At 41.6% G+C, this 24,277-nt stretch overlaps 1 protein-coding gene across 5 annotated transcripts in view; it reads right to left on the bottom strand.

Annotated features, from left to right (window-relative positions):
- Positions 1-7,751: 7,751 nt before the first annotated feature.
- Positions 7,752-24,277, bottom strand: part of NREP (neuronal regeneration related protein) — a 29,771-nt gene continuing 13,245 nt past the window's right edge. For 2 of the 5 annotated variants that reach the window (XR_016441219.1, XR_016441218.1), the window contains 2 exons: positions 17,805-17,882; positions 16,786-17,004 (listed from right to left, as the gene is read on the bottom strand). Coding sequence is in view for 1 of the 5 variants with exons in the window: in XM_090038372.1 (XP_089894498.1) it covers positions 9,328-9,453; positions 17,805-17,882 (204 nt within the window). In the remaining 4 variants the exon portion in view is untranslated. Of the gene's footprint in view, positions 9,454-16,785; positions 17,005-17,804; positions 17,883-24,277 lie in introns of those variants that run through there. The other 3 variants (XM_090038372.1, XR_016441220.1, XM_090038371.1) reach the window with 3 other exon arrangements.

Below are 24,277 nucleotides of genomic sequence, written 5' to 3' on the forward strand. Positions count from 1 at the left end.
GTCCAAGGAGGTTATTCTCCCCCTCTATGCGACACTGGTCAGGCCACAGCTGGAGTACTGCGTCCAGTTCTGGGCGCCACACTTCAAGAGGGATGTGGACAACATGGAGAGGGTCCAGAGGAGGGCCACTCACATGATCGGGGGCAGCAGGGCAGGCCCTATGAGGAGAGGCTATGGGACCTGAACCTGTTCAGCCTCCACAAGAGAAGGCTGAGAGGGGATCTAGTAGCCTGTTACAAACTAGTCAGAGGGGACCAGCGGGCACTGGGCAAGTCCCTGTTCCCCCATGCACTACCAGGAGTGACCAGGAATAACGGTCACAAGCTGGCAGCCAGTAGATTTAGGTTAGATATCAGGAGGCGCTACTTCACAGTCAGGGCAGCTAGGATCTGGAAGCAACTTCCAAGGGAATTGGTGCTGGCTCCTACTCTGGGGGTCTTTAAGAGGAGGCTAGATGTACACCTTGCTGGGGTCGTTTGACCTCAGTACTCTTTCCTGCCATGGCAGGGGGTCGGACTAGATGATCTGCTCAGGTCCCTTCTGACCCTAGAAGCTATGAAACTATTTCTTGTAACCCCCGGGGCGACTTGGTGAGTAGAGCCTCACCAATTCCCTTCTGTGCCCCCATGATGAATGTACAGGCAGCCACAAGGTCGCCTCTCAACCTTCTCTTCCGGAGGCTGAAAAGGTCCAGGTGCCCTAGTCTGTCCTCGTACGGCTTGGCCTGCAAGCCCTGAACCATGTGAGTGGCCCTTCTCTGAACCCTGTCCAGGTTATCCACATCCCTCTTGAAGTGTGGCACCCAAAACTGCACACAGTATTCCAACTGCAGTCTGACCAGCGCCTGATAGAGAAGTTTCACCTCCTTGGTTCTGTTTGTCATGCATCTGCTGATGCATGATAAAGTGGCATTAGCTTTGCTCATGTTCATCTTGGAGTCCATTAGGGCTCCAAGATCCCTTTCTGCTTCCATGCTCCTGAGCAGGTCATTTCCTAGGCAGTAGGTGTGCCGGACATTTTTTCCTCCCCAGGTGCAGCACTAGTTATAGCATAATAAGCCATTGCATGGTAAATCTTGTCCATGTTACTTATTTAGCCGTCTTACACTAAGAAAGAAAAATTAAACCAGGAACATTTTTAGCAACTAAATGCTGAGTATGTGTATGAGGGCCCTAGGAGGGTGGTAAAGCACTGGGCCAGGTTACCCAGAGAGGTTGCAGACTCTCCATCCTTGGAGGTTTTTAAGACCTGGCTAGACAAAGCCTTGGCTGAGATGATCTAGTTGGGGATGGTCCTGCTTTGAGCAGGGGGCTGGACTAGATGACCTCCTGAGGTCCCTTCTAACCCTAATTTTCTATCAGGTGGTGGCTAGAAGCCAGGACACCTGGGCTCCACCTGGGTGGTACAGGGTGGGAGGTGAAGAGTGCAAAAGCCAGAGCATAGAGCCAGGATGTGGGGAGCCATGGGCCATGGGGGTTGCAGCTTCACTTCAAATAACAATGATTTATGTACACTTAAAGGCTTTCTTTTAGAATAAAAGGCGACCCAGCAGGCTTGTGGGGGGAAGCCATAGCTTCCTCAGTTTCTCTTCCTTTTTTCTGTTCTAAATTTCCTGAGCCTCTTCTCCCTCTCCCAAGTATCCTTCCCTCATTTAAATTTTCTGGTCGCTTCCCCCCAGTTTTCTTACAACTTCCTCAATTTTGCTTGGTTTCTATTCAAGTAGAAGCTCCACACTGGCTGCATTTCAAAAGATTATTCCCATTCTAGACATAATTATCAGTTGTAGCAACGTCCTTCATTTTAACTCTAGGAATGTCTTGGAAATCTTTAATATCTGAAACTAGAATTAACTTGTTTATGTGATCCTAGTGTATACAACTGTTACCTTGACATATTATTAGTATTATATGTATTTTTAACGAATAGCCAGCTAGCTATTGGGCAGAAGTTTGGCACTCAACTGGTTTTGAGTTGATTTCAGTGCTATTGCTATGTAGTGCATATGGGCAGGGAGCCTTTTCAGGGCAGCATTATGGCTATATTCATTTAAAAATTAAACAAGTTTTGCAGGTCCTGGAGCAGAGCCACCACTTTGAATCTCACTTCAAGACTTGGGCAGACACTTCAAATGAGACATAAAGACACTAAATCTGGTCCTAAATCTTTCTGGTTTCCAGAAACAAAATTGAAGTGTCCATCTGAATTTTGCTTCAAAACATCATGTTGAAGTCCCTTCTCTCCAGCCCCATTTTTAAGTTCTCTGGTTGGAAAATGGAAGTTTTATCAAAATCAGTGGGTTTTTAGGGAAAAACTTCCCACTGAAAATTTCCAAACACCTCTGCCAGGAAGCCTACAGCTCTGGCTAGTCAATGATTATGCATTTTACATATGATAGTCATTGGTTAAGAAACAGAAACAGCCCTGGCAGCAGGGTCTGGAGCTCAGGAGTCTCCCTCTCACTGGAATGCCATAGCTCTTACAGACAGACCAGACCAGACTAGACCCCCTCTTGCTTGGTTTCCTACTGGCCTCATCACTCTTGCACTTATGACTGCCCAATTGCCAGGAGAGGTGGAGAGTCCCCTTTCCTATTTAAATTGGCTTTATAGCCTATTATACAGTCTGATGTCCAGGACACTTATCCAAAGACACAGGAGATTGATGTAGAATTAAATCTATTCAGGTGAATGGTTTGAGCTGTTGAGCAGAAGGTGGGTACCATGACCACCACTGTTTTTAGAAGCTCATCATGCAGCTGCCCCAGAAATGGGACCAGGTGTTGTGAATTGCAAGTGAATAGAGGCATGTAATGCATCACTTGAGGGCGGAGTGGGTGCAGGCACACAGCTGTGCTTTAGTTCTTCCTACTGGGTACCTCACAATGTGCCCAAATCTTCTGAACTGTCCTTTAGTAGCCTCTACCTCTCTTACTCTGTGTAGAGCACCTAGGTGTGTAAACCAGAATCACTATTAGGCATCTCCAAGACCTCTCCTTTGACAGTAGAAGCCTGTTTGGTTGCATGCCCAATGAAGTCATTTTGCATCTCCCTCCTGGGTCAGGCACTCAAAAGTTAGGCAGGAAACACCTGTACATACTGAGACACTTTGAATCCTATCTATGGTTTTTATCTGGAAATAAATAATCACCCAAAACAAAACAACCCTTAAAAGCCAGTATCCAAAAAAAAGGGGTGGGGCAAGGGGAAACAAACAGGAGAGCATTTTAGGCAAAATAATTCATAGAATCATAGAAAAATGCAGCTGGAAGGGACTGCTGCAGGTCACCAACCCCCTGCTGAGGCAGGATCATCCCTATTCAAACCATCCCATCCATCCAAGTTCTATTCTAATCTATTCCTAAAGCTACACAACCTGTTTTACAGCTACAAGACATATTGCCCAAAGACACCAAAAACACACTAGTCTGCCATAGGTAAAGCAAGGGAATGAGGCTTGTCAGTATCCCACCACTGCAAAAGTGCTCAAGAGATGAAAGGAAGAGGGTCATGCCTCCTGCTGTAGAGGAAAGCAATATTTCCCCCTCTTCCCCCCTACCTAGTCTGTGCCAGTCTGACAACAGGAAGAAATATCTTCTGGATCCCAAATGTGGCTCTCAGCCTGACCCTGAGCAGAGGGGCAAGACCTCTAATCAGGAGCTTCTGGGTTTAACTTCAAGCAGAAGCACTGGCACACCGTAATTAAAAACCCCCAGCCTTGGCTGCAGCCAACACCCAGTGCTTCTGGGGAAGGTGCAAAAAAGTCCTAACCACCAAAGCACTTGGAAGCGGGAAAAAAATTTTCTGGACTCACATGGCAAGCAACAAAGCCTAGAAGCATGGAAAATGCCAAATATCCTCCATGCTGCTCTGCATGGACAGCAAGCATGACTGCACATCAGACTCTCTTTAGGAAGGGTCAGACCTACTTCTTCCATATCTCTGCCTGCTTATATATCCCAGCTGCTTTAATCTTCTCTTACAACTAAGCCGGTTTGGGAGCTCTGATTCATTCTCCTGCTGGGAGCATGTTCCTGGGCTTCCAATTGCTGCTCTTTACAGAACACTCTAGACACAACTACTCCTAGATCATCCCTGACCAATGCTTATCCAACCGCTTCTTGAACACCGCCAGTGATGGAGACTCCATAACTTCCCCAGGCAGTCTGTTCCATTGTCCCACTGCTGTCACAGTGACAAGAGTTTTTTCTGAAGCCATCTGAACCTACTCTGCTGCAGCTTCAGGCCACTGGTCTTATGCATCCTGCCCTTTGCACCATAAAAACAGTCTCCTCCCTTTTCATTATGGCAGCCCTACGATAAGTAAAGGCTGTCTATTTATTTAACCCTCTTCTCAGATGGTTTGCCTCACAAGCCCTTTATCATTTTTGTCACCTACCTCTAAGATGCTCTCTAGCTTCTGCATGTGCTTTTTAAAATGTGGAGATCAAAGCTGCACACAGTTCTCCAGATGATGACGCCCGTTGATTGTCCTTCTACCTTGTAGTCGATTTACCTGTCCCACATTTCTCCAATTTGTTTCTGAGGTCATGTAATACTGCCAAAGTATACTACAGTCCAGATATGCTATATCTACTGCATTCTCTTCATTTACCTAGCTAGTTATTTTGTCAAAGAAGATTAATCGCTTTTTCGTTTCTGCATATTTTTTAATGGAGCTAAATGGTTCTTTGTTCATTTCAGCTTGGAGTCCTGCAGAAAAAAATCTGAACATTTTCAACTGAAAATTTTCAAAAAGCAGTTTGTTCTTAAAAATGTGGGTTTTCCAAATAACTCAGTTTCCTTATTTCTTTGCTTGAGCAAAGAATGTCACAAGTATTATGAATGTGATAAAAGGGAATTTCCAGGTTCACAACAGGGAAAATAGCATAAAAGTGGATTGTCATTTCATTTCACTAGAATTTAAATGAAAAATTGTATTTAAATTGGCTTTTTTGTTTAAAACTCTGATCTAGAGAGTAACGTTTGCATTTACTTACCTCTTCAGAAGGGTAGGTTTTTTTCTTGAATAAATGACTCTCATTTAATTGGAGTATGATATAGAAGTTGTTTTGAATTAAATGTTCTACTGTTCTTTTATATTGTTTGTAATGAGAAAAGAAATACTTTGTGATTATTTTATATCCAGAAGGACCTAATTTAGATGACTTTTAATGAATGAACCAATGAATATAAAATAAGTTTTAACCCACATCCAATTGATTTCTTCTGCAGTAAAACTCAATCATCTGAACAAGGTGATGCACTAGCTCATGCACGAGCTTGCTGATTGGCTTGCATGGTAACCCTTTCTTTTTCTCTTTTGAATAATTTAAGCAGGATACAGTTTTGGTTTAGTTTTGAGTTAAATAATTAATTCCAAAATGGTAATAATAATTAGCACTCATAGGGCTTTTACACCTATATTTTAAAAATGCTCTAGAAAATCAGGTATTATTATTTGTTTTAAAGACAAGAAACGTGAGGCAGTCAAATGAACTGACTTGCAATTTCACATAATACATTACATAAGAATAGAGCCCAGGTTTCCTGGTCCTATCCAGTAGCCCAAAATGCCTTCTTAAAATTGTATTCTCATTAGTGTCAGACTTTCTATTGAACAGATATACACACATGGTGCTCTAAGAGGTCTGTGGCCCTGGTGACAAGTGTCGTCATCTCTATGTGGCCTCTGACCATGCTAAGGAGGGCTGCCATAGTAATACGTCATGCCCACAAGCTCCTGTTCTGCACATGCCAAATGCTGAGAAAGTGTAATGTAGCTGCCATGAGAGCAGTGGTTGGTGCATGCCAATAAGCATAAGCAAGACTGAGAGCTTCAGAAGGGCAGCGCGAGTTGCCTGGGTGCAGGCCAAACAGCTGCTACATTATTTTTTTTTGACATTTGGCTCATGTGGAATGGGAATCAGCAGGCAGGGCATATCTTCACGGCGGCACTCACTAGCACTGCCAGAGGCTGCATGGACACACCCTTTCGGTCTGTTTGCCTTCTTTATTGCACTAACAACTAATGGGTTTCTCCTATAGTTTTCTCATCCATTCTGGTATTTCTTAAAATGTCATTTGCAATTTTTCAGCAATGGCCCTGTTGGGCACTTAACACCTTTTTGGGACTTTCCAAAAATTAGTGTTGAGATGCTGTAAGCATCATAGCTCTTCTGTGTTTCTTGTATAAAAAGCTTCCATCAAACATGAAGTGTGAAATTGATTAAGGATTACTTCTAGTCTAGTATAGCAAAAAAGAAAATCCTTTTGCTGCCAATTGCAGTAATACTTAGCCTGCTGTTCCCAGTCAACTTATCAGCTGAAGCTCTTTGTAGAAAATGTTGCCAAAGATTTTTTTTTTTAACTGCACGCTTTAGGTACGTCTTTCCTGAAATCATGAGTAATGCATCACATATGCGATCTCACTCTCCACATAGTGCAAATGGTAACTGTACTGTCCTTTTTCTTTTGAACTTGTGTGTTTGCTGCAATTTGCTGTGGAGTATGAATTCATCTGCCAAGTGGGGTAAGAAACTGCATTGAGTATAATTTGAACGGGCCAACGTGAATAATGAGTGCTCATCAGCTGATGGCAATCAGCAGAGCTGTTTTAGGTTTATTTTTCTTTTTTCTTCTTAGGGTGGGGTGTGGAGAGGGGATTTAGATTGACAGCTGGACCCACTGACTTTGAGAGACTACTTAATCAAATCCAGTAAATAGCGCTTGTTCATTTCAGTAGCAATTTCGCTGTTCAATTGCTATGACTTTTATTGAAGCAAAATAAATATATGGTACTTGTTGTATACATAAACCCACCGGCTCCACATTTCACAGGTCTCTGTAGCTCAAGACCTGCGCTGTTGCTAAAAATAGCAACCAAAATGCAAGCTGACCCTGGCTGTCAGGAATCTCTCTCTCAACAGGAGCTTTGCACTTCTCCTTTATCTGAAGCAGAGGTCAGCAACCTACAACCTGAGGTGTCATGGCTTGGGCGGCAGACTGCCTGCAGTACACTACAGCTGGAGGCTTCAGCAGGAGAGCTCTCCTACACCATGCTGGTTAGACAGCATGGGCTCCAGCAGAGGTGGGGCTCTCCCCACACCACTCCCTAGGGGACAGGGAGAGGTGACAGAGGTGGCTAGGTGTACTCCCCAGTCACTTCAGACCAGGGCTACGTCATTCTGGCCCCTGCTAGAAAACATTGCTGATGACTCCTGGTTTAAAGCAAGACAGATGCATCATTATATAATACTTACAATTAAGCTGAACTTGTTTCAGTTCCAGCAATAACAAATATCTGGCCTGTTGAGAGAAGTTTCTTCTATTGCTGGTTAACCTAGAAGTTTCAAGTACCATACCAGGGCACTAGACAAATGTGAATTAAAATAAATGGTTTTCAGTCATTTTGAATTTGTGTTGCTCTTTGTTCCTGCTCCTGAAATGTACTTACACAAACTAGTGCAATCAGGTTGCTTCAACTGGCAGTGCCTTTAGATTTGGCATTCACTTGCTCCTTACTGCCATGCCGCTTTCCTCTGCAGGTCCAAAGAGACCCCAATTCATGAGTGGCTGTCATTTTCTCAGTTCAGTCTTGTTATTCTTCATATAATGACAGCTATCATTTAGTACATAACCATTCTAACAGGATTGTTCACATGCCTAGATGCTTCCAAAATAAACTGTTCCAAAAAGTCACCTGAAAGACTGGTACAAAAATATAACAACGAAGAAACACAAAGACATCATTGCTACCCTTAGAGCTTGCATATTTATTGAACAAATCCTACTAAAATAGCTAAAATACATTGGGTACTTGTAGTGCATTATTAAAGATCACATTGTTACAAAAGCCTGCATTTTCAGCAGTACACAACTGCACCTATACATAAATGCCACAACTGCTGAATACTGTTTCTTGCTCTATATACAGCACAGTTGATGTGTCTAATCTATCAGAAAAGAAAATATACAGGAAAGGGAATACAGGGCATGGATGGAGGGAGAAACCCAAGAAATGCAGTGCATGCATTGGTATTAACAGTCAAAAGCGAAAACAGTTCAGAACAAGGCCTGCCCTGTAAAAGGAAGAGCTAAAAGACAGAGTTATATAAAAAATTAAGGTGGGCTTTCAGACTGTGTCTAACACAACAACATTCCATGAGTAGATGATACTGCTTTTTTGTTTGTGTGTGTGTTTGTTTGTTTGTTGGTATTTCCCTGGGAGCAACTACAAAAGTGTAAGAGCCACATGTTGACAATAGTGTGGAAATAGGCTCTTTGCTTTTTACAATTTTCTCCTGCTGAAGTTGGAGGAAACAATTAGTTATTCTGTTCCTAACGTATCACCTATATTATTGATTTTAAGAGGACATTAAAACTTGCCTCTGTTTTCAAAAAAAGCCTTTTAGAAAAGACAGAGTGTAAGAGATTTCCAAAGACCCCTGGAAAATTATTGCTCGTTTTTCTCCAAGTTAGGTGGACAGGATACAGAAAGGAGATTTTAAGTAAATTACAGTTTTGTGACTGCTCCCACTACAACTGCATATTTGTGAGTGTACCCTGATAAGGAATAGGTTCCTCTCTTTTACTCTATTAGTAGTTACTCACCTACAGCACTGAATAAGAAAGCCACACTGAAGACACAAGGAAACAAGTCAGTCCAATCTAAAGAACAACATTCAGGAAAACAAAGTACCAACACCTTCTCAGAACATGGAAATAAAAAATAACTCCATCAGAGCTACCTTGCCAAGGAGCATGTTTAAAGTCCAAAATAGCACCATTCATCAGTGTCTCAAATCCTGTGGCAGCATCACAATCACTTACCACAAGGAAACCATGAGTTTCATACTACTTCTATACATCAAAAGAGTACATGGATAAAATATAGAGCTATACAGACAATTGATGAAAATAAACTACTAGGCTTGTTACATCTAAATGAAAAAAGGGGGACTCTCAGCCTCTGCAAGAAGCAGTTAGGAATGATGGAAATGGAGAGGCAGCTGTTTACCAGCTGCATGTGAGCAGTGGAGTTTGAGTAGTGGAAGACATTGCTGTAGTCGAACCAGGCCTGAAGGCCCACCTGTAATGTTTTGTAAACATGGATTCACAGTGTGAAATTCTGAGAGCTTTTTCTTGAGTCAGAATGTTAAAAACTAGTTTTATAATACACATTTGTCCACTGTAATTCTCTAAAGCAAGGCTCAGAGTCCCATAGTTTCTTCTTACACTTGATGATTTACACAGAAACAATTCCCGATATATGACACCATGACCTCATCAAACCCATACACCATATGTAATACAAATGTAGGAATTATGATTAAAAGGAATAGAGGTAATTGATTTTGGTGAAATGGTGTCCATAGTCATTTGGTGGAATCAGGAACAAAGCTTCAGTCTCCTTGTTCTTCTTGCGATTTACTTCTTTTGGGATAAGAAGATATCCCTGCACAGGAAGGGAAAAAAATTAGTTGTGCTTCTACAAAACCAGTTCAATGAATTCCACTCCCCCCCTTATATCCTTAGACTTTTTATGGTCTTGTAAAGTGTAGCTAACACAGTAAACAGTTTATTCAAATGTAAATATTAGTTCCATAGGAGAGACTGGATTGTTTAAGAACTACACAGAAGTCTTAGGGATTTGGATTAAAAAAACTGTCTTTATTTTTAGCTGAGTCAGTGTCTCCTACAGCTCAGGTGACTAAGTTTACAAAAAATACATCTAGTGGCCAAACTGGGAAGCTTTGCTGCTGCCTGGAACATGCAAAGAAGCATACCATTTGAGTACGATCCTGGGTAGGGCTTATGCTTTAAGCTACAAGTCTCCCCTCAGTTCACCATTCTGCCTAGGAAATGTGGATTCTACACTTCAAAAAATGGTTCTACCTTCCTCCAAAATACCCAGCTAAATCTCTGGTCCGGTTTTAAAGCAGGTCTGTTTCCCTCCCACCCATCTCTGGAGCAACTCTTAATCCTGTAAGTATACGTTAGGAGCAGTCCTTTGCCTTTCCAACTTCAGGAATTGCAAACAACTCATCCCCCACACAGGACTATAAAGGGATGGAGAGATGACTTCTTGAACCTATCCTATCACACACATGCACCTCTGCAAGAGTCAGGGGCCATCTAGGCCTGAATCTGTACCTGAACATTTTGCACAAGAAACTGTTTAGCATATGAACTCATATTTACATAAATTTTGTTTGCTAGATGGCTAATTACCTGAGTTGCATATACAAACAACCAAAATGTGTTAAAAAAATCATGAAGGTAAAACTTGGTACCACACACTTATGGATTGGGTTGTTACTCAGAAAGAAAATAATTCAGTGTTTTTACACCAAGTGCCTCTTTATGGCAAGCTGTTTCATGACACCAGACATTTGTTTAAAAATGGAAGCCAGGAACACAGAAAATTAAGGTTAAAAATTCTATCTATGAAATGTTTGTGATGAGAGGGATCCATTTTATTGTTGCATCTGCTGTAGTATATAAAAAAGTTGAGTTATAAAAGAGCACTTTGTTATTGTAGCATACCTTTTAGAGCTTAGGACTCTCAAGCGAGGCAGCAGCACCCTGGGGTGCCTTGAGTACCTTTTTACAGGTTCTGCAGGGTGCCATGCAATGTTAGCATGTTAGGTGTACAAACTTGATTCACAAGATAAATCCAGAAATTTCAAATAGGCATCCCAAGTATTAAAACATTCTGATCCACTGCCATCTTTATGAGTAGTTTGCAATATAAGAATTGCTCTATTGTTTTTCTGTAGTTAAAAAAGGAGAAAAATGACCTGACTGAGTCTACAGAGGAGTAACTTAAGTCTAAAAAGGTTGAGAACCACTGCACCGAGTGTCTTTCCAGCACTACTTTAATGAAAAGAACATTTACCCTTCTCTCACTGGCCCAGCAAATGGTAATGTAACATCCCATCACTGAGTCCATGCTATTAAAATAGTGCAATGTTAGTGATGTTATTTTGGCTGATTCCCATTCACTACAGCACAAATATTTAAAACACCCCAAGGGCCCAGGTACCAAATCACTAAAGCCTTTTCAAATGTGCTTAAGAGTCTATCACTACTGAGCAAAGCAAAAAGCATTTGCTTAACCCCAGATGAAGATCTCAAAGCTAAGCACGTGCTTAACTGTTTCACTGAACAGAAATACCTTGCCAAATTGGGCGCTTTAACCGTAAGCTACATAAAATTACTAACATGCCATAGACTCAGTCATAGAGAAGAAAGGCTGGAAGGGATCTCCAGAGATCATCTAGTCCAAACCTTCCCCTGAGGCAGAATCATCCTATCCAAACCAACCCATTAACCACGATCTAAACTCTGCAAAAGACTACCCTCAACCCACAGGTAAAGCAGGGGAACCATGACAACGTTTTAGAAGCAGGACAATATATGGTCAAGAGGTCCTGGGTAGAAAGCCCATGACCCCCACTTCAGAAGCAGCCAACCCCTCACCCCTGTCCATACCAATTTGACCATGGGGTAAAATTCCCTCCTAACCCGAGATATGGCCAGTCTGACCCTGTGTGGAGCAGCAAGACCCTCTAGCCAGGAACCTCTGGCTTTGCTCCTAGCAGGAGAATCAGCACACCCCAACTGAAGTCCCCAGCCTTAGCTTTAGCCACCAACCAACGCCTCTGGGGAGGCTTAAAATCGTTCTGACATATAGCAGAAAAAAAGGGGGAGGCAGAAGCAACCAGCAAAGCCCAGAAGCATGGAAAATACCCATGGTAGAAAATGCCATCCTTTCATGGAGGAAAAAAACACTAATTATTAATTGTTGGAAATGATCAAAAAAGCTGTTCTGTTTTGTCTGTGTTTTTAGAAAGAGATCATAAGTAGAAGCATGAGCCATCTCAATTAGGAAAATGATCAGACAAAAGAGTACTACAAAATAGCATAGCATTTTTGGAAGCTTTCATAAGAAACCAAAGTCATTGTTAGTATAAACTGACTTTTTTGAATTCAGTCTTTTTGACAAGAAAAGTATAAAATTCAGGAATCATAAAGAATTACCATAAAGAATCTCCAGGAACAGAATAAGCACACACACACACGTCTCGTGATTTGAAAATGTACTATTGTGAGCCGATTTTTTTTTCCTGGCCTCAAAGCCAACAAAGCTGTAATTTATATCAGATTTTCCGTATTAAATGTATTCAGTTGCTCTGAGAACTCAGCTATTCCATTACTTTCCCACTGCCTCAATTCAGATTGGAACCCGGCAACAGGCTAAATTCTGCTTTACAGCTCCCATAAGCACACACCCAAAGCAATAGTCAGCAATATCCTCAAGTCTTTACTCAAGGGCAAGAATACCTTCTCCTTTAGACCAATTTTGGCTGCAGGAGAATAAAGGACTCTGAACGTATGAAAACCCCTTGCTAGGGAGCAGCAGACCCTACACGTGGGAGGGACTGGGATCATGAGCAAATGTATCTGACTGCATCAAGGGAAGAATTATTGAGCAGGGGCTCATGTTAGGTCATATGCTGGAAGCAAGTATACAGACACCCTATAGGGCTGCGGAAGGAAATACACCCATTTTCTCTTCTTGATTTTACAGACTGGCTACTTAGGTATGACAAAGAAAGAGAATTCTTTCCTGTCCCTGCTAGAACAAAACAGGAGTTTTGTCTAAGAACTTCAGAATCAAGCTCTTCTCGTTGAGGCCCAGTGACTACACATTCTCTTAACAGAAAACTCAGTTGCTTCACAAACGTTTTTGCTTTAAAAAAAACCAAAAACAACTAAACACTAATTTGTTACTTGTTGATCATTACAGGATATGGGGGGGAAAAAAAACTAGAAACTTACACACGCGCACACACAAACCAAAGGTCTGGGCAAGTTTCCAAAAGCATTGTGTTGAGCAGTTCCTTTTCAGCTGTGAAAACAATCTCAGTCCTGAATTTCTGCCACACAATCATAAGATAAAAAATCCCATGTGACCTTTCTGGGTCTGGAAATATGTTCCCATTATTAAATATATCCCTTTATACTTGCTTGTTGCATGAGAAAAAATATCTTTTAATCTGAAATCAGGAGCTCAAAAACTGTTCAGTATTATGTCAATATTTTAGGCTTTTTAGGATTGCTTAAGAGTCCACAAAACTGTTCAACTGAAGGCCTCAGCACTTTCCCCAAATTATTTTGACTAATTTTATAAACCTGATGAAAGAATTAGATTCTGAACATACTGTTTCAGATAAATGTGATACTTTGAAGGATGTCAGAGTGTAAATGTCTAATACTAGGCTAAGTTTTGAAACAATTATCAAAAATAAATTAATGATGGTCCTAAATATTTATTCTCCAAGTATATGCAAATTACCTTTGAACCACTTACTGATGCAAGTATACCCAAATGAAAAAGCTGGAATCCAATAAAACCAAGAAGAAATTACAATGCAGTATTTTTGTCCATCTCAGAATTCATTAGTCATTTGGTTATTTTTTTTAGGCCTGGGTAAAATGATGAAATATCTTCAGATTGCAAGAAGCTTGGAATAACTCTGCTCCTTCACATATCCACGTGCACTGCTGTGTTGTTCCTTTACTGACCCACTTATAGTTTCAACCTTGGGCTGCAGAAGCAACTTGGTATAAAGGTGGATGTTGATCCAGGAAAACCTTCGTGGCAAGAATTACCAACCTGGACAGTGTGAGTGCTAGGGCTGCGCAAATTGTTCACCAAGTGTTTAGTTTCAAAGCTGTTTTGACGCGTTTCGAGCTCAAAACAACGAAAACAAAATGAAACAAAAGCCATCAAAACACCTTTGAAACGAAATGAGGGCACTCAAAGCAGCCCAGCGGTGGGAGGCAGGGGAGAGCCAGGGCTGCAATCTGAACAGCACCACAGCCCCATGTAGCTCAGCCCTAGCTCTCCCCGCCTCCCACCATGGGCTGCACTCCATGCAGCTGGGGGAGCTGATTGGACCACAGCCCTGGCTCTGCCTGCTTCCCATCACCAGCTGCGTTCTGAGCGGCATCGCAGCCCCATGAAGCTCAGCCCAGTGGCAGGAGGCAGAGCACAGCCCCGGCTCTCCCCACCACCTGTTGCTGGGCTGCTCTCTTTGGCTCTGCCAGCCCCACGTCAGAGCACAGCCCCAGCTCTTCCCGCCCCCCCCCCACTGCTGGGCTGAGCTCCTTGGGGCTGGCAGAGCCAATTGCAGCCCAGCTTGGTGGCGGGAGGCAGGGAGAGCCAGGGCTGCACTCCACCTCCCGCCACCAGGTTGAGCTCCATGGAGCCTGGTGCTGGGCACGGGCTGCGCCCAGCACTGGTCCCAGGCGGCAGTAGCAGCCTCCTGTCATCTGGCACAGATCCAGAGGCCCACACCCTCAGAAAGAGTCCAGCACAGGCCCACAGCCCTACCAGATCTGCAGGCCTAACAGGAGGCTGCCACTGCCAGCAAGTGTCATGAATTTTGCTTTCAAGACTTTAAGGTGTGGAGGTCTCAGAAACTGCAACTATCTCCTTGAAACTCGGCAGGCTTCACGCCCTCAGAAGGGACTACCATCCCTGCAATTTGCATCTGAAACAGGCAACAATGACAACATTTTAGGCATTTTCATGATTCACTGTTATAGCCTATGGATGAAATGACAAAACGGGCCAAAAGAGCAAAACAGTTTCAACTAAATGAAATGGGACAGTGCTTCAAAACGAAACAAAACACTCTGTCCTTTTGAAACTGCAAAAGGGACATCGAAATGAAACAATGGTGTTTTGCATAGCCCTAGTGAGCACACCCATTTAGTGATCTGTAATGTTATTTCTATTAGGGCCCTGGCAGACTTCACATTTGTTCCAGGCTATATAGGAGTTTCCTGCAGCACATCATAACTAGGGACCTAACTAAATTGCAGTGGAAGTTTACAGCACAGCAGCACCTTTAATCTCACTCTTCTCTTCGCTACTGCCACCCCCCTCCCAGCTGAGTGGCCGTGAGGCAATTAATGCCACAGTTTTGTCTCAGCCACTCTGCAGCAGGGGAGAACGCGCAGCAAGAAGAGCAAAATTAAGAGGGCCACAGCACCACGAACCTCCACCACAATTGAGGTAGGTCACTAATTATAATGTATCAGAAATTGATCTGCCACAAAGATAGTGGATCCAAAACAGAGAAGTTATTGTTTCAAAGACCAACTTTTTTGTCTTGTCAGGACAAATTTAACATATGACCAGATCACAAGCCACACACCCCCACCTCTCCCACGGTGCTCTGCTCCCCTTCTAAGGGAGGGCAAGTGGCTCCATGACAGATGAACAGCAAGCTGTCAGTGTGGCTTGCTGGCTGCCCTGTCCCCATTGCCCCTGGCAGCAACAGGGACAGGGACAGGGGTACTGCGATAGGAACAAGGACTGCCTGGGTGGGAAAACTACTGTTTCCGCACTCTCAGCAAGCCCAGTAGCTGAGAACTTTAAAGGGCTCCAGAGCAGCCTAGATCTTAATCAGCTGAGCAGGCAACCATGTCAGTGAGCCCCTCCAGCTCACTGACAGGCTCCCCTAGGGCAAACGGAGCCAAGGAACAGCCCCCTATTAAAGAGCAAGCCTTTGTGGCAACTTTGTTGTCCCCAGCCAGGGAGCATGGACCGCGTGACCACTTGTAGCACTTTATTTTTTGTAGTTACAAACTTTGTAGCACTATAAAAATAATATATCTGTCCGGATCCTCAGAGGTCCATGCAACTATAGAATTAATTTCCTATACATGTGGCCAAGCTATGAAAAAGCAGTACTTGCTGCAATAGCCACCCCTTAACCTAGTATTGCTACTGGCCTACTTGGCTGAACTTTGAAAGTATTCTGAATGCAGTAATGATAATACTTCCATACATGCTACTTTAGAAACTCTGCGAGCTCACATATAAAGACAATCTTCAAATCTCGTAAGTAGACTGGAAATCTATGCATGTTAAATGAACAAGTTACTACAAAACAAGCTAGTGTGTGAAATTGCAGAGCATTAGCTACTCTGCTAACTGCCCATGTGCACACTCTTATACTGCATTAAATGCAAGATATTACATTTTACTCACTTCATTCTCATTCAACGATTTGCATTTACCAGAGGGTAAGAATGGAAGTAAGCACTTATCACAGAATAAGCACTGTGCTGTAAATATGCACTCTAGTTTACTCCACAGTAGGCATATCTAACTTACCCCGCAGTAAGCGTTTTTTATGCCAGCATCAACACGTGCAGGTGTTACAGCACAGTAAAACTGACTGGCAGGTGTGTGTGGACTGACTTGGGACTAAAGTTAATCTACTACTGAATTTAGACCCAAGTCAGTCCACACACAAGGGTTACTGCACAGTAACACAACTACATTTGCCTTACTGCACGGTAACTACTCGGGGCATAAATTTGCTAACTGCATCATGCATCATCAAGTCAGCATAAGTCACCATAGTTACTGTGCAGTATGGGTACACTTGTGTAGACACGCACCCATACTGCACAGTAATTTTTGGTTACTGCACACATGGAGATGTGCCAAAAAATTGCTCGTGCCACTATACCTTAAATAGAAGTTTCAAATTTCCTTAAAATAAAAAAAAAGGGATGGAAAACATACTATTAACCAGATGGAACAACAACATTTTCTTCACAGGAATTCTGTCTCGATAGTAATAGAAACATAATAAAAACAGTTTTCCATTTTCTCTCCTCTTTGCTTACTTGCCAATTTTGCTGCCAGATTTTGAGTCATTAACAAAGAAGAATATGGAAATGAAACAAATATGTTCAGTGGTTTTTGAATAACTCCTTTATTTTACTACTCAAATTTCATGTCCAATTTGGGGTTTATCAAACCAGTAATGACGACAAAAAAAATCATTTAAATCGTCAGATATACCATACATTCTGTGTTTGTGTTAACAATATTTGTACTGTCAAATATGACCGACGTGCCTTAAATTACATTGTGCAGTTGTCACGGAGGCAGGTAAGACATGAACACAAAAATCTGAAAGAAATAAAAAAAATAATTGTTTCTCCTTTTACTATAGTTTAGGAACCCTTCAGACTGTTGCCTCTTTCTTTATATTGTTGAAGTGGTATTCCCAACACCAAGCATTCAAAACTCATGAGTCAAGCCCAAAAAACCCACAAGACTAGCCTAAAATACATGAGTGCTTGAAAACTAATAAATTTGGGGTTCTTTTGCCTTCTGAAGCTACTAAGGTACATGTTTTCAAGCTTTTCTTTGGCAACTCTGAAGGATAAAACTTTTTATTTTTAAATGAAATCTGAGATTCCCATGTAACTGCCTGACTCAGGGTCCTTGAGGCTTTAAGAAAAATAGTGAGCATATGATGAAACTTGTGAGACAGTCAACTCACATGATTTTACTTTTTAAGGCAATCATAAAATAAATGTAATGAACATTCACAGTCCTTCATTTTATATACAACTCTCAATCTGAGAGCATGGGCTAAAGAAACAAGCTACTGCAAGATAAGTTGGGTGTGTGTTTACTGCTCATCAGCTACTCCGGGGTGGCCAACCTGTAGCATGATTGCCAAAAGAGGAATGGGCTGCTTATGCATTTAACTTACAGCAGATCGGGGAGGGGGCAGACAGCACAGCAGCAGACAGGATAGGAAGAACAGCAGCAGATTTGGGCAGACGAAGCAGAACAGAGTGGCAGAGGAAGTTCACACTCTGCCTTATCTCATAGCAACTTATTTGGGTAGCCACATCCTTAGTGAAGTGCTTGTTACATTAAAGAAAACTAGTTAAGTGCAATTATGTAATTAACTTTACCTTAGGAAATCCTCCATCTCCTTGGCTGGTTGGAAAGAGATTCTGGTTAACCCAAACTGTTAACCTTCGCTGATAAACCTGTAGCAACACAAATATATGACATTTCTTATAAAGGAGAGATGCTATGCAATCACAGTGTTTTAGAGCAGCCTTCTTCCATTCCGCAAAGCTCAACCGCAGTCCAGTTTTTGCTCCAGAGACGGAATGAGATTCTATTGTTATTTACACCACCACAAATCTGTGGAGTTATCCTGATCATGTTAATCTAGGATAACCATGGAAGCAGGACCAAGTCCAAGGGTATATTAAATATTTACTAGGTATTATTTTGCATGGGTGTTCCATTTTAGGTTACCCAGCTGTAACCTCAAGGGGAGGGAAAAATAGGGAGAGAACTGAAACACTAAAACATACAACAGCCCTACTTTCAACATGGTTTTATTGACATCTGAATAAAGAAACGTGCACATTAGCCTCTTGCCAATGAAAAAATAAAGCATAATCCATTATACAGCAATTGGCACACCTTCCCTCTCCACAGGTGAAGAAAAGAATTCCAGGGAGAAGGCTAGCTAGTATTTTGTAGTCACACATTTAAGATCATTACAGTAAAATAGGTTTAGATGTACCTTAAAAGAAATTAAGAGTTTTTGAGGAGTTTTGTTGTTTGTTTTTTTTAAAGAAACTTCCCTATAGAAAATTCTGATGGAAAGTAGGAGAGGGAGAAGCCATCAGCCTTTGGAAGCCAAAGAAAACTAAGCTGGCAGGAATTAATGCCAAAGTGCAGTTTCAGAAACTACTGCTTTTGGGACTGTTAGATGTTGATATTTCCTATTTTACAGTTCTCACTCAGGACAGAACACTGCCTCCCCATTTACAAATTATCCATTTCTTCCCACCTCTCCCCTGCTCTCAGCTAGTTCCTAGGTATTACTGCAATATATATATATATTAAAATAAAATAGTCTATTCCCAATCTAAGGCACCTCTTCACTTCTACAGACTTTTCCATTTCAACTCTGAACTAGTGGGAAAATCGTATAAAATCTGATCAAAATTAAATCATTCAGATGTTACACAATGTATTATGTTACATGTGTCTTTTTACAGAACAGAAATTATCTTTCCAGGAAATGTTTTGGAATTTATATATGCAATGATATACTATGGACAGAGGTAAAAGCTATAATAGGCTATCAGTTTCTATTAAATGTATATAGAACCACAAAGCTGCCCCTATGTATGGGCAGTATGTGTGTCATGCCCTCTTCCTTCTGTTTTCAAATCATCTTGTTCTTTCACAATGTCATGCTCAGAGGACTTGCAGAGCCATGACTGACATTCTGGAAAAAGAAGAACTAGGATGGCCAACTCCCTTTGTTGTACTCTTGCAGATTACCTTCTATGTCCATCACCATGTACATTTGGCCCTCCAAAAGCCATCAAACATTCTAGAAAGACTATTCAAGGAGGGTCATTACATTTCTTGATAGCTGAAGACACATAGTGGAAATACAACTTCAGCAGTCCTTTAAAAATGCACTGCCTATTATGGCTTACTGCTTTTAGAGTTAACCGATCAGAACTAGGTATAGTTCAGAGTCAATTAGTTTACATTTTAGAGACTAAAGGAATTCAGATTTAACAAAAGGACACATATACAAACACACACACATATACACGCACTGCTCTCTGTATCTGTGTTCATTAATTAGCCTGCCTGATGTACAGCATGCATATGAATGCATTGGATCTGGTTTGGGGGTGGGGCAGCCTGCACTGTACCGTGGCATGCTTGTGGGCACTGCTGGGAATCACACCAAGTTTATCTTGCAGACACAGATAAAGTGCAATTTACATCAGTGACAAATTTAGCCCTGATCACCTATTTAATATCAGGTGCATTTTAAAACTGAGAAGGAATGCTATTATTTTATAGGATCACACATCTGAGATTAGGGTGTGGACAAAGGTAGCATTTGAAACATTTCTGAGCTTAACAGGTTGGAAAATTACTCAAAAAGGTATAATTTCAGCCATGCGGTATACATACACCCCTGCGGTGTCCCCTGCCTACAATGCTTCAAATCTCTAGCCAGGAGGTGCTACAGGAGACTGCAGTGACCTACAGTTCCATCCTTCTGTCCCCAAACAGGACAGGGGAATGGAGCCATTACTGCTGTTCCACAACTCCCCACCCCTCAGCAGGGAGACTGCAAGGAGGAAGGAGTGGAGCTAATACATCAATGCCCTAGCCTGCTCTCCAGCAAGAGCCCAACAATGTCCCAGGTGCTAAAGTGATGTCTGGGACCTGGCAGTGATGCCATGAGGGGACCCAGAAGAGCACTCCAAGTGCTCTGGGACCCTGCAGTGGCAGCCCAGGACCCAGCAGCTGTGTCCCAAGTGCTGAGGTTCTGGGAGTGGCTAGTCAGCCTGTCCACCCTGCAAAGCTTTCCGCTCCTCTCTGGTGGAGTGGCGGGAGAAGAAGGCAGAGAGTGGAGTATTGTGGGGTTTCTGAAGGACCTATGAACAGATGCAACAAAAAGGACACTTCAAAAACAGCAGCTCATGTCAAGAGGTACAGTTCTGGAGTGCTTTAGCCACTTTTGGACTGTTTCAAAGGGCACATATGTCTGCATAGCTGGCCCTCCACAGTGATTAAAGGTGCCTGAAATGCTTTAAGTGGTCTGTCCATAGTCTTACAGTAAACAGTAGAATCACATACTCATTGGAGAAATTATCAACATATTCTTCAGAAACTCTTTCCTCTAAAATTCTGAGCTTCTGCAAAGTGCAAAGGAGAGGCTTTTAAGCATAAAACCTGCTGTAATAAAACTCCCTACCAGTTGTCACAGCCAAACAGCACTGTCTACTGGTGAAAGCATCAAGCTGAGTTGCATGTGCTGCATTTCAGTCTTTGGTTTTCTGTACACTCTCAACCAAATCGCTGAATACCGCTGCAATTTTTGCAAAATGGGACTAACTGGTTGGCTTGTGAGGAATGATCAATGCATTTTAAAGTTGGCTGCTTGCAATCTTCTAGTAGAAGGCACTATTTAAGCACCAGACACTAGTATTAAGCTAGTATTGATTTTGTCTGATGCTTTTGTTATTCGTGAAAATCTTAAAACTACATTCATTTTTTAAAGTATTATAAAGATAATTCTCTAGGTTGTTGCAGCATCTCCCATCAATTCAAGATAATGTGGGTATGAATTCTCATGCTGTTTTACTTTACTGTACAGACAAAACTCTTGTGCAGAGAAGTATGATGTGAACAACTAGCAAGACTAGTTCACCTTTTTATCAAAGGAGATGCCCAGATCATAAGGTACATACTTATACATTTATCCAGGCAGAATGTAAGCACAAGTCAATTGATTACAATATTACTCACCACTGAAAATGTTAGCTTTGAATTCTTTCTAGCATCATTTGGTAAAACTTTGGAGTTTAGTTCCAAATAACCTTTGGAACATATTAGCATTGAAGGTAGCAGCTCAGCAAGATTCCCAAAATATTTGGACTTCCATATGGATAATGGGGACATCCAAAACTGATGTAATATGCTTGCTTTTATTTTTTATTTGGGGTTAGAAGGATACCTCTTGCTTTAAGCAATAGCTCATCTCTTTCTTCAAAAGAATTAAATGTAATTTTCTCTAAGGACAGGTTATTCTATAAACCTTTAGGATTTCCTGCTTTTTTTAAACATCTGAATCTTAAAATCTGGGGAAGACTTCATGCTTTGCACATCTACCATGCCATACAAAACTTAGTAAGATTTATTACATCCCCTCTACAAGAGACACTGCAGAGATGTACAGACATACCGTAATATAAATACATCGAGAGCACCTGCAAACAACATACAGTAGTTCAGGCAACCTGATTTTAGTGGTTCAGGCCAGCTACCCAGTGAAATAAAAGGGAAATTACAATACAGTGTACAATGTAAATGCTTACAGCAGTCCAGATTCCCACAGTGTCCAGGGTGCACATTATATTTTCATTCATTGGCATTTGTTTATATGGTTCCTCTAACAATGAAGACTTGCCTTAAGCAGCAAGGAAATCAGGATTCAAATGCCAGGATTATTAGGGAACAAGCTGAGCAGAAGCTAAAGTTTTTGCTAGTCTAACAATGTATAAATAAATGCAGCATATTTTCCATTTGACTTAGACTGAAAAAGTTTCAGTGTTTAGTAATAGGGGTAAAAATAATCTACCAAATCTCAGCCACAAGCCACACAAGTGGGTCTACACTTGTAAACATTTTGTTAGGCATGAGCCCAATCTATCAGTTAACTTCCCCATAATCATAGACTTCATTCTTTTTCAGCAAAACCATGTGACACACAAAGCAGCCTACCAAACTTCCTTAGTAAATTAGAAAAAGGAAACTATTGATCTAAGAATGTGTGTATGAAACCTTTCACTTGTCTGGGGGTTGACCTCAATTTCTAATGGGAGCTTACTAAGAACCTAAGTTTCAACTTAGTTTCTGTGTTTTAAAACTTCCATTTTAACAAATATCCTTTAAAAAAAGAAAGCTAAAGGCTGAGCAACATGTAGCCCAAGTTCAGTGACAGCAGACTTAGGGGCATAATACTATTTTCTCTACTCCATTTAGAAGGAGATGTATTTAGGAAGTAGAGTGTAAGCCCTTCTTTTCTCACCCAATTCAAGAAGCATGAAAACTGACAATCCTCTTAATACTACAGCAAGGACTACGTTCAACCAATATCAAAGCCCCAAATCTTTTGCTTATTTCTTTACTTTGAGGTATTTTTCCCTTATGTACCTTCCCCCCTTTTAAAAGCAGTAATTACTGAGAACTCGATATCCTTGACAGTACTTGCAAGACATTTTTAACAGGGCTGAAATATATCTACACAGTCAAGCCACAAAGAGGTGCTGAAGTAAAATTCTTGCTTCCGAGGCCTAAGTCTGGTGAGTTTAGACTTAGTACTTTTCAAACGCTGCCTAGATCCAACCAGCAAGAAACAGGAATTTCAACATCTCCCTCAAACACACAGTTTTCTATTTATCAGACAACTTCAACGTGCACATTCTTGTTAAGCATGTCTCCGATTTCTTCCAGGCCTCTTGAATTTCAAGAAACAATAAAGAAAGTATTTAAAGTTACTACTTACAATCTTCTTCTGAACTATAACTGAATTCTTGTACTCAGAGGTCCTAATCTCTGAAAAGCATAGTTTCATAGTTTGTAGGGTCGGAAGGGACCTGAGCAGATCATCTAGTCCGACCCCCTGCCATGGCAGGAAAGAGTACTGGGGTCAAATGACCCCAGCACAAGTTCACATGCTACTGCAGAGCCTGGAATTCTTTGGGACATAGTGCTGTGCTACATTCCACACTCACCCCTTTTTTGTCTCACCCATTAAATCTGACTGCTGTAAAAGCAAAAGTTGCCAGCTCCTTGAGGACCTGCAGGTGATTTCAAGATTATTCCACTCAAGTGATAGAATAAAAAATAGGTTTAAAGGAACTGCTCCAAAAAAATCCTGATTCTACCTTATACTCAGAAGCCCGCAACAGCAGGATTAAAAGGCCATTTTCTTTCCTCCAGTATAAGAAAGCTCAAAATGAAACTTAAACTCTTTGAAAGAGAAGAAAAGAAGGGAGGGGGGGGGGGTCTGTTCTGCAGGATCCCACACAGTCCCCAAGGTGCACCGCTGCCAATCCAAATCCCATGATTCCATAGGAAGGATTGTACTCCAGGATGCGTGGGAAGCAGCTCTTCTATTGGGCATGCTATCTTGTGAACCTAGGAGGTTTCCTTTCAATGAAAAGCACAGATAAACTCCTAACAGCATTCACCTGGAGACCTGCATTCCCTTGAAAGTGGTTCAGGGTGTGTGTGCAGTGCAAACAGTGCATCACTAATGGCATCACAACTCCTAAAGGGGAAGTTATGGATTATTTTCTCTTGGGACAACCTCAGCATCATGGGAGGTGTCTGACATTTCCCTTCAGAGTTTGACTGTTTTTTCCATGCGCTTTCTTTTGGAGGAAAAAATTGTGGGCACAACAGCCTGTGAGGCAGGACTAGTGAACTACAACAGTTTCCTAAGGAGAAGGACCTTATTATGCAATGTCTGATATTTCTGTTTTTTTCCAGCTCTGGTAGTTTTTCCCCAAAATTATCTTGAGCTGCACTAAAAACCCCACTGACTTCAATGGTAAATTCTGCTTAAAAACTGATGGTCCATTATTTTCCGAAACATAGCTGTCAAAAAAAATAAAAAATTCTAATACTGCTATTTGAACAGAAGGAAATTTTTAAAGCCAATTCAAGGGAAAAATCTGAAGGCATGTTTGCACCCGCTTGATGCTTACAGTCAGCTGGGGTTGTGTCATTCATTGACTTCAATGGGAAAAAAAAAACTTGTTTTATTCTCAACACTTAAAAACCCTTCTGGATTGACTATAGTGATTGGCATCACATA

The sequence above is a fragment of the Crocodylus siamensis genome, chromosome 3 (assembly GCF_052110815.1).
Source record: "Crocodylus siamensis isolate JL-2025a chromosome 3, ASM5211081v1, whole genome shotgun sequence".
Lineage (NCBI taxonomy): Eukaryota > Metazoa > Chordata > Crocodylia > Crocodylidae > Crocodylus > Crocodylus siamensis.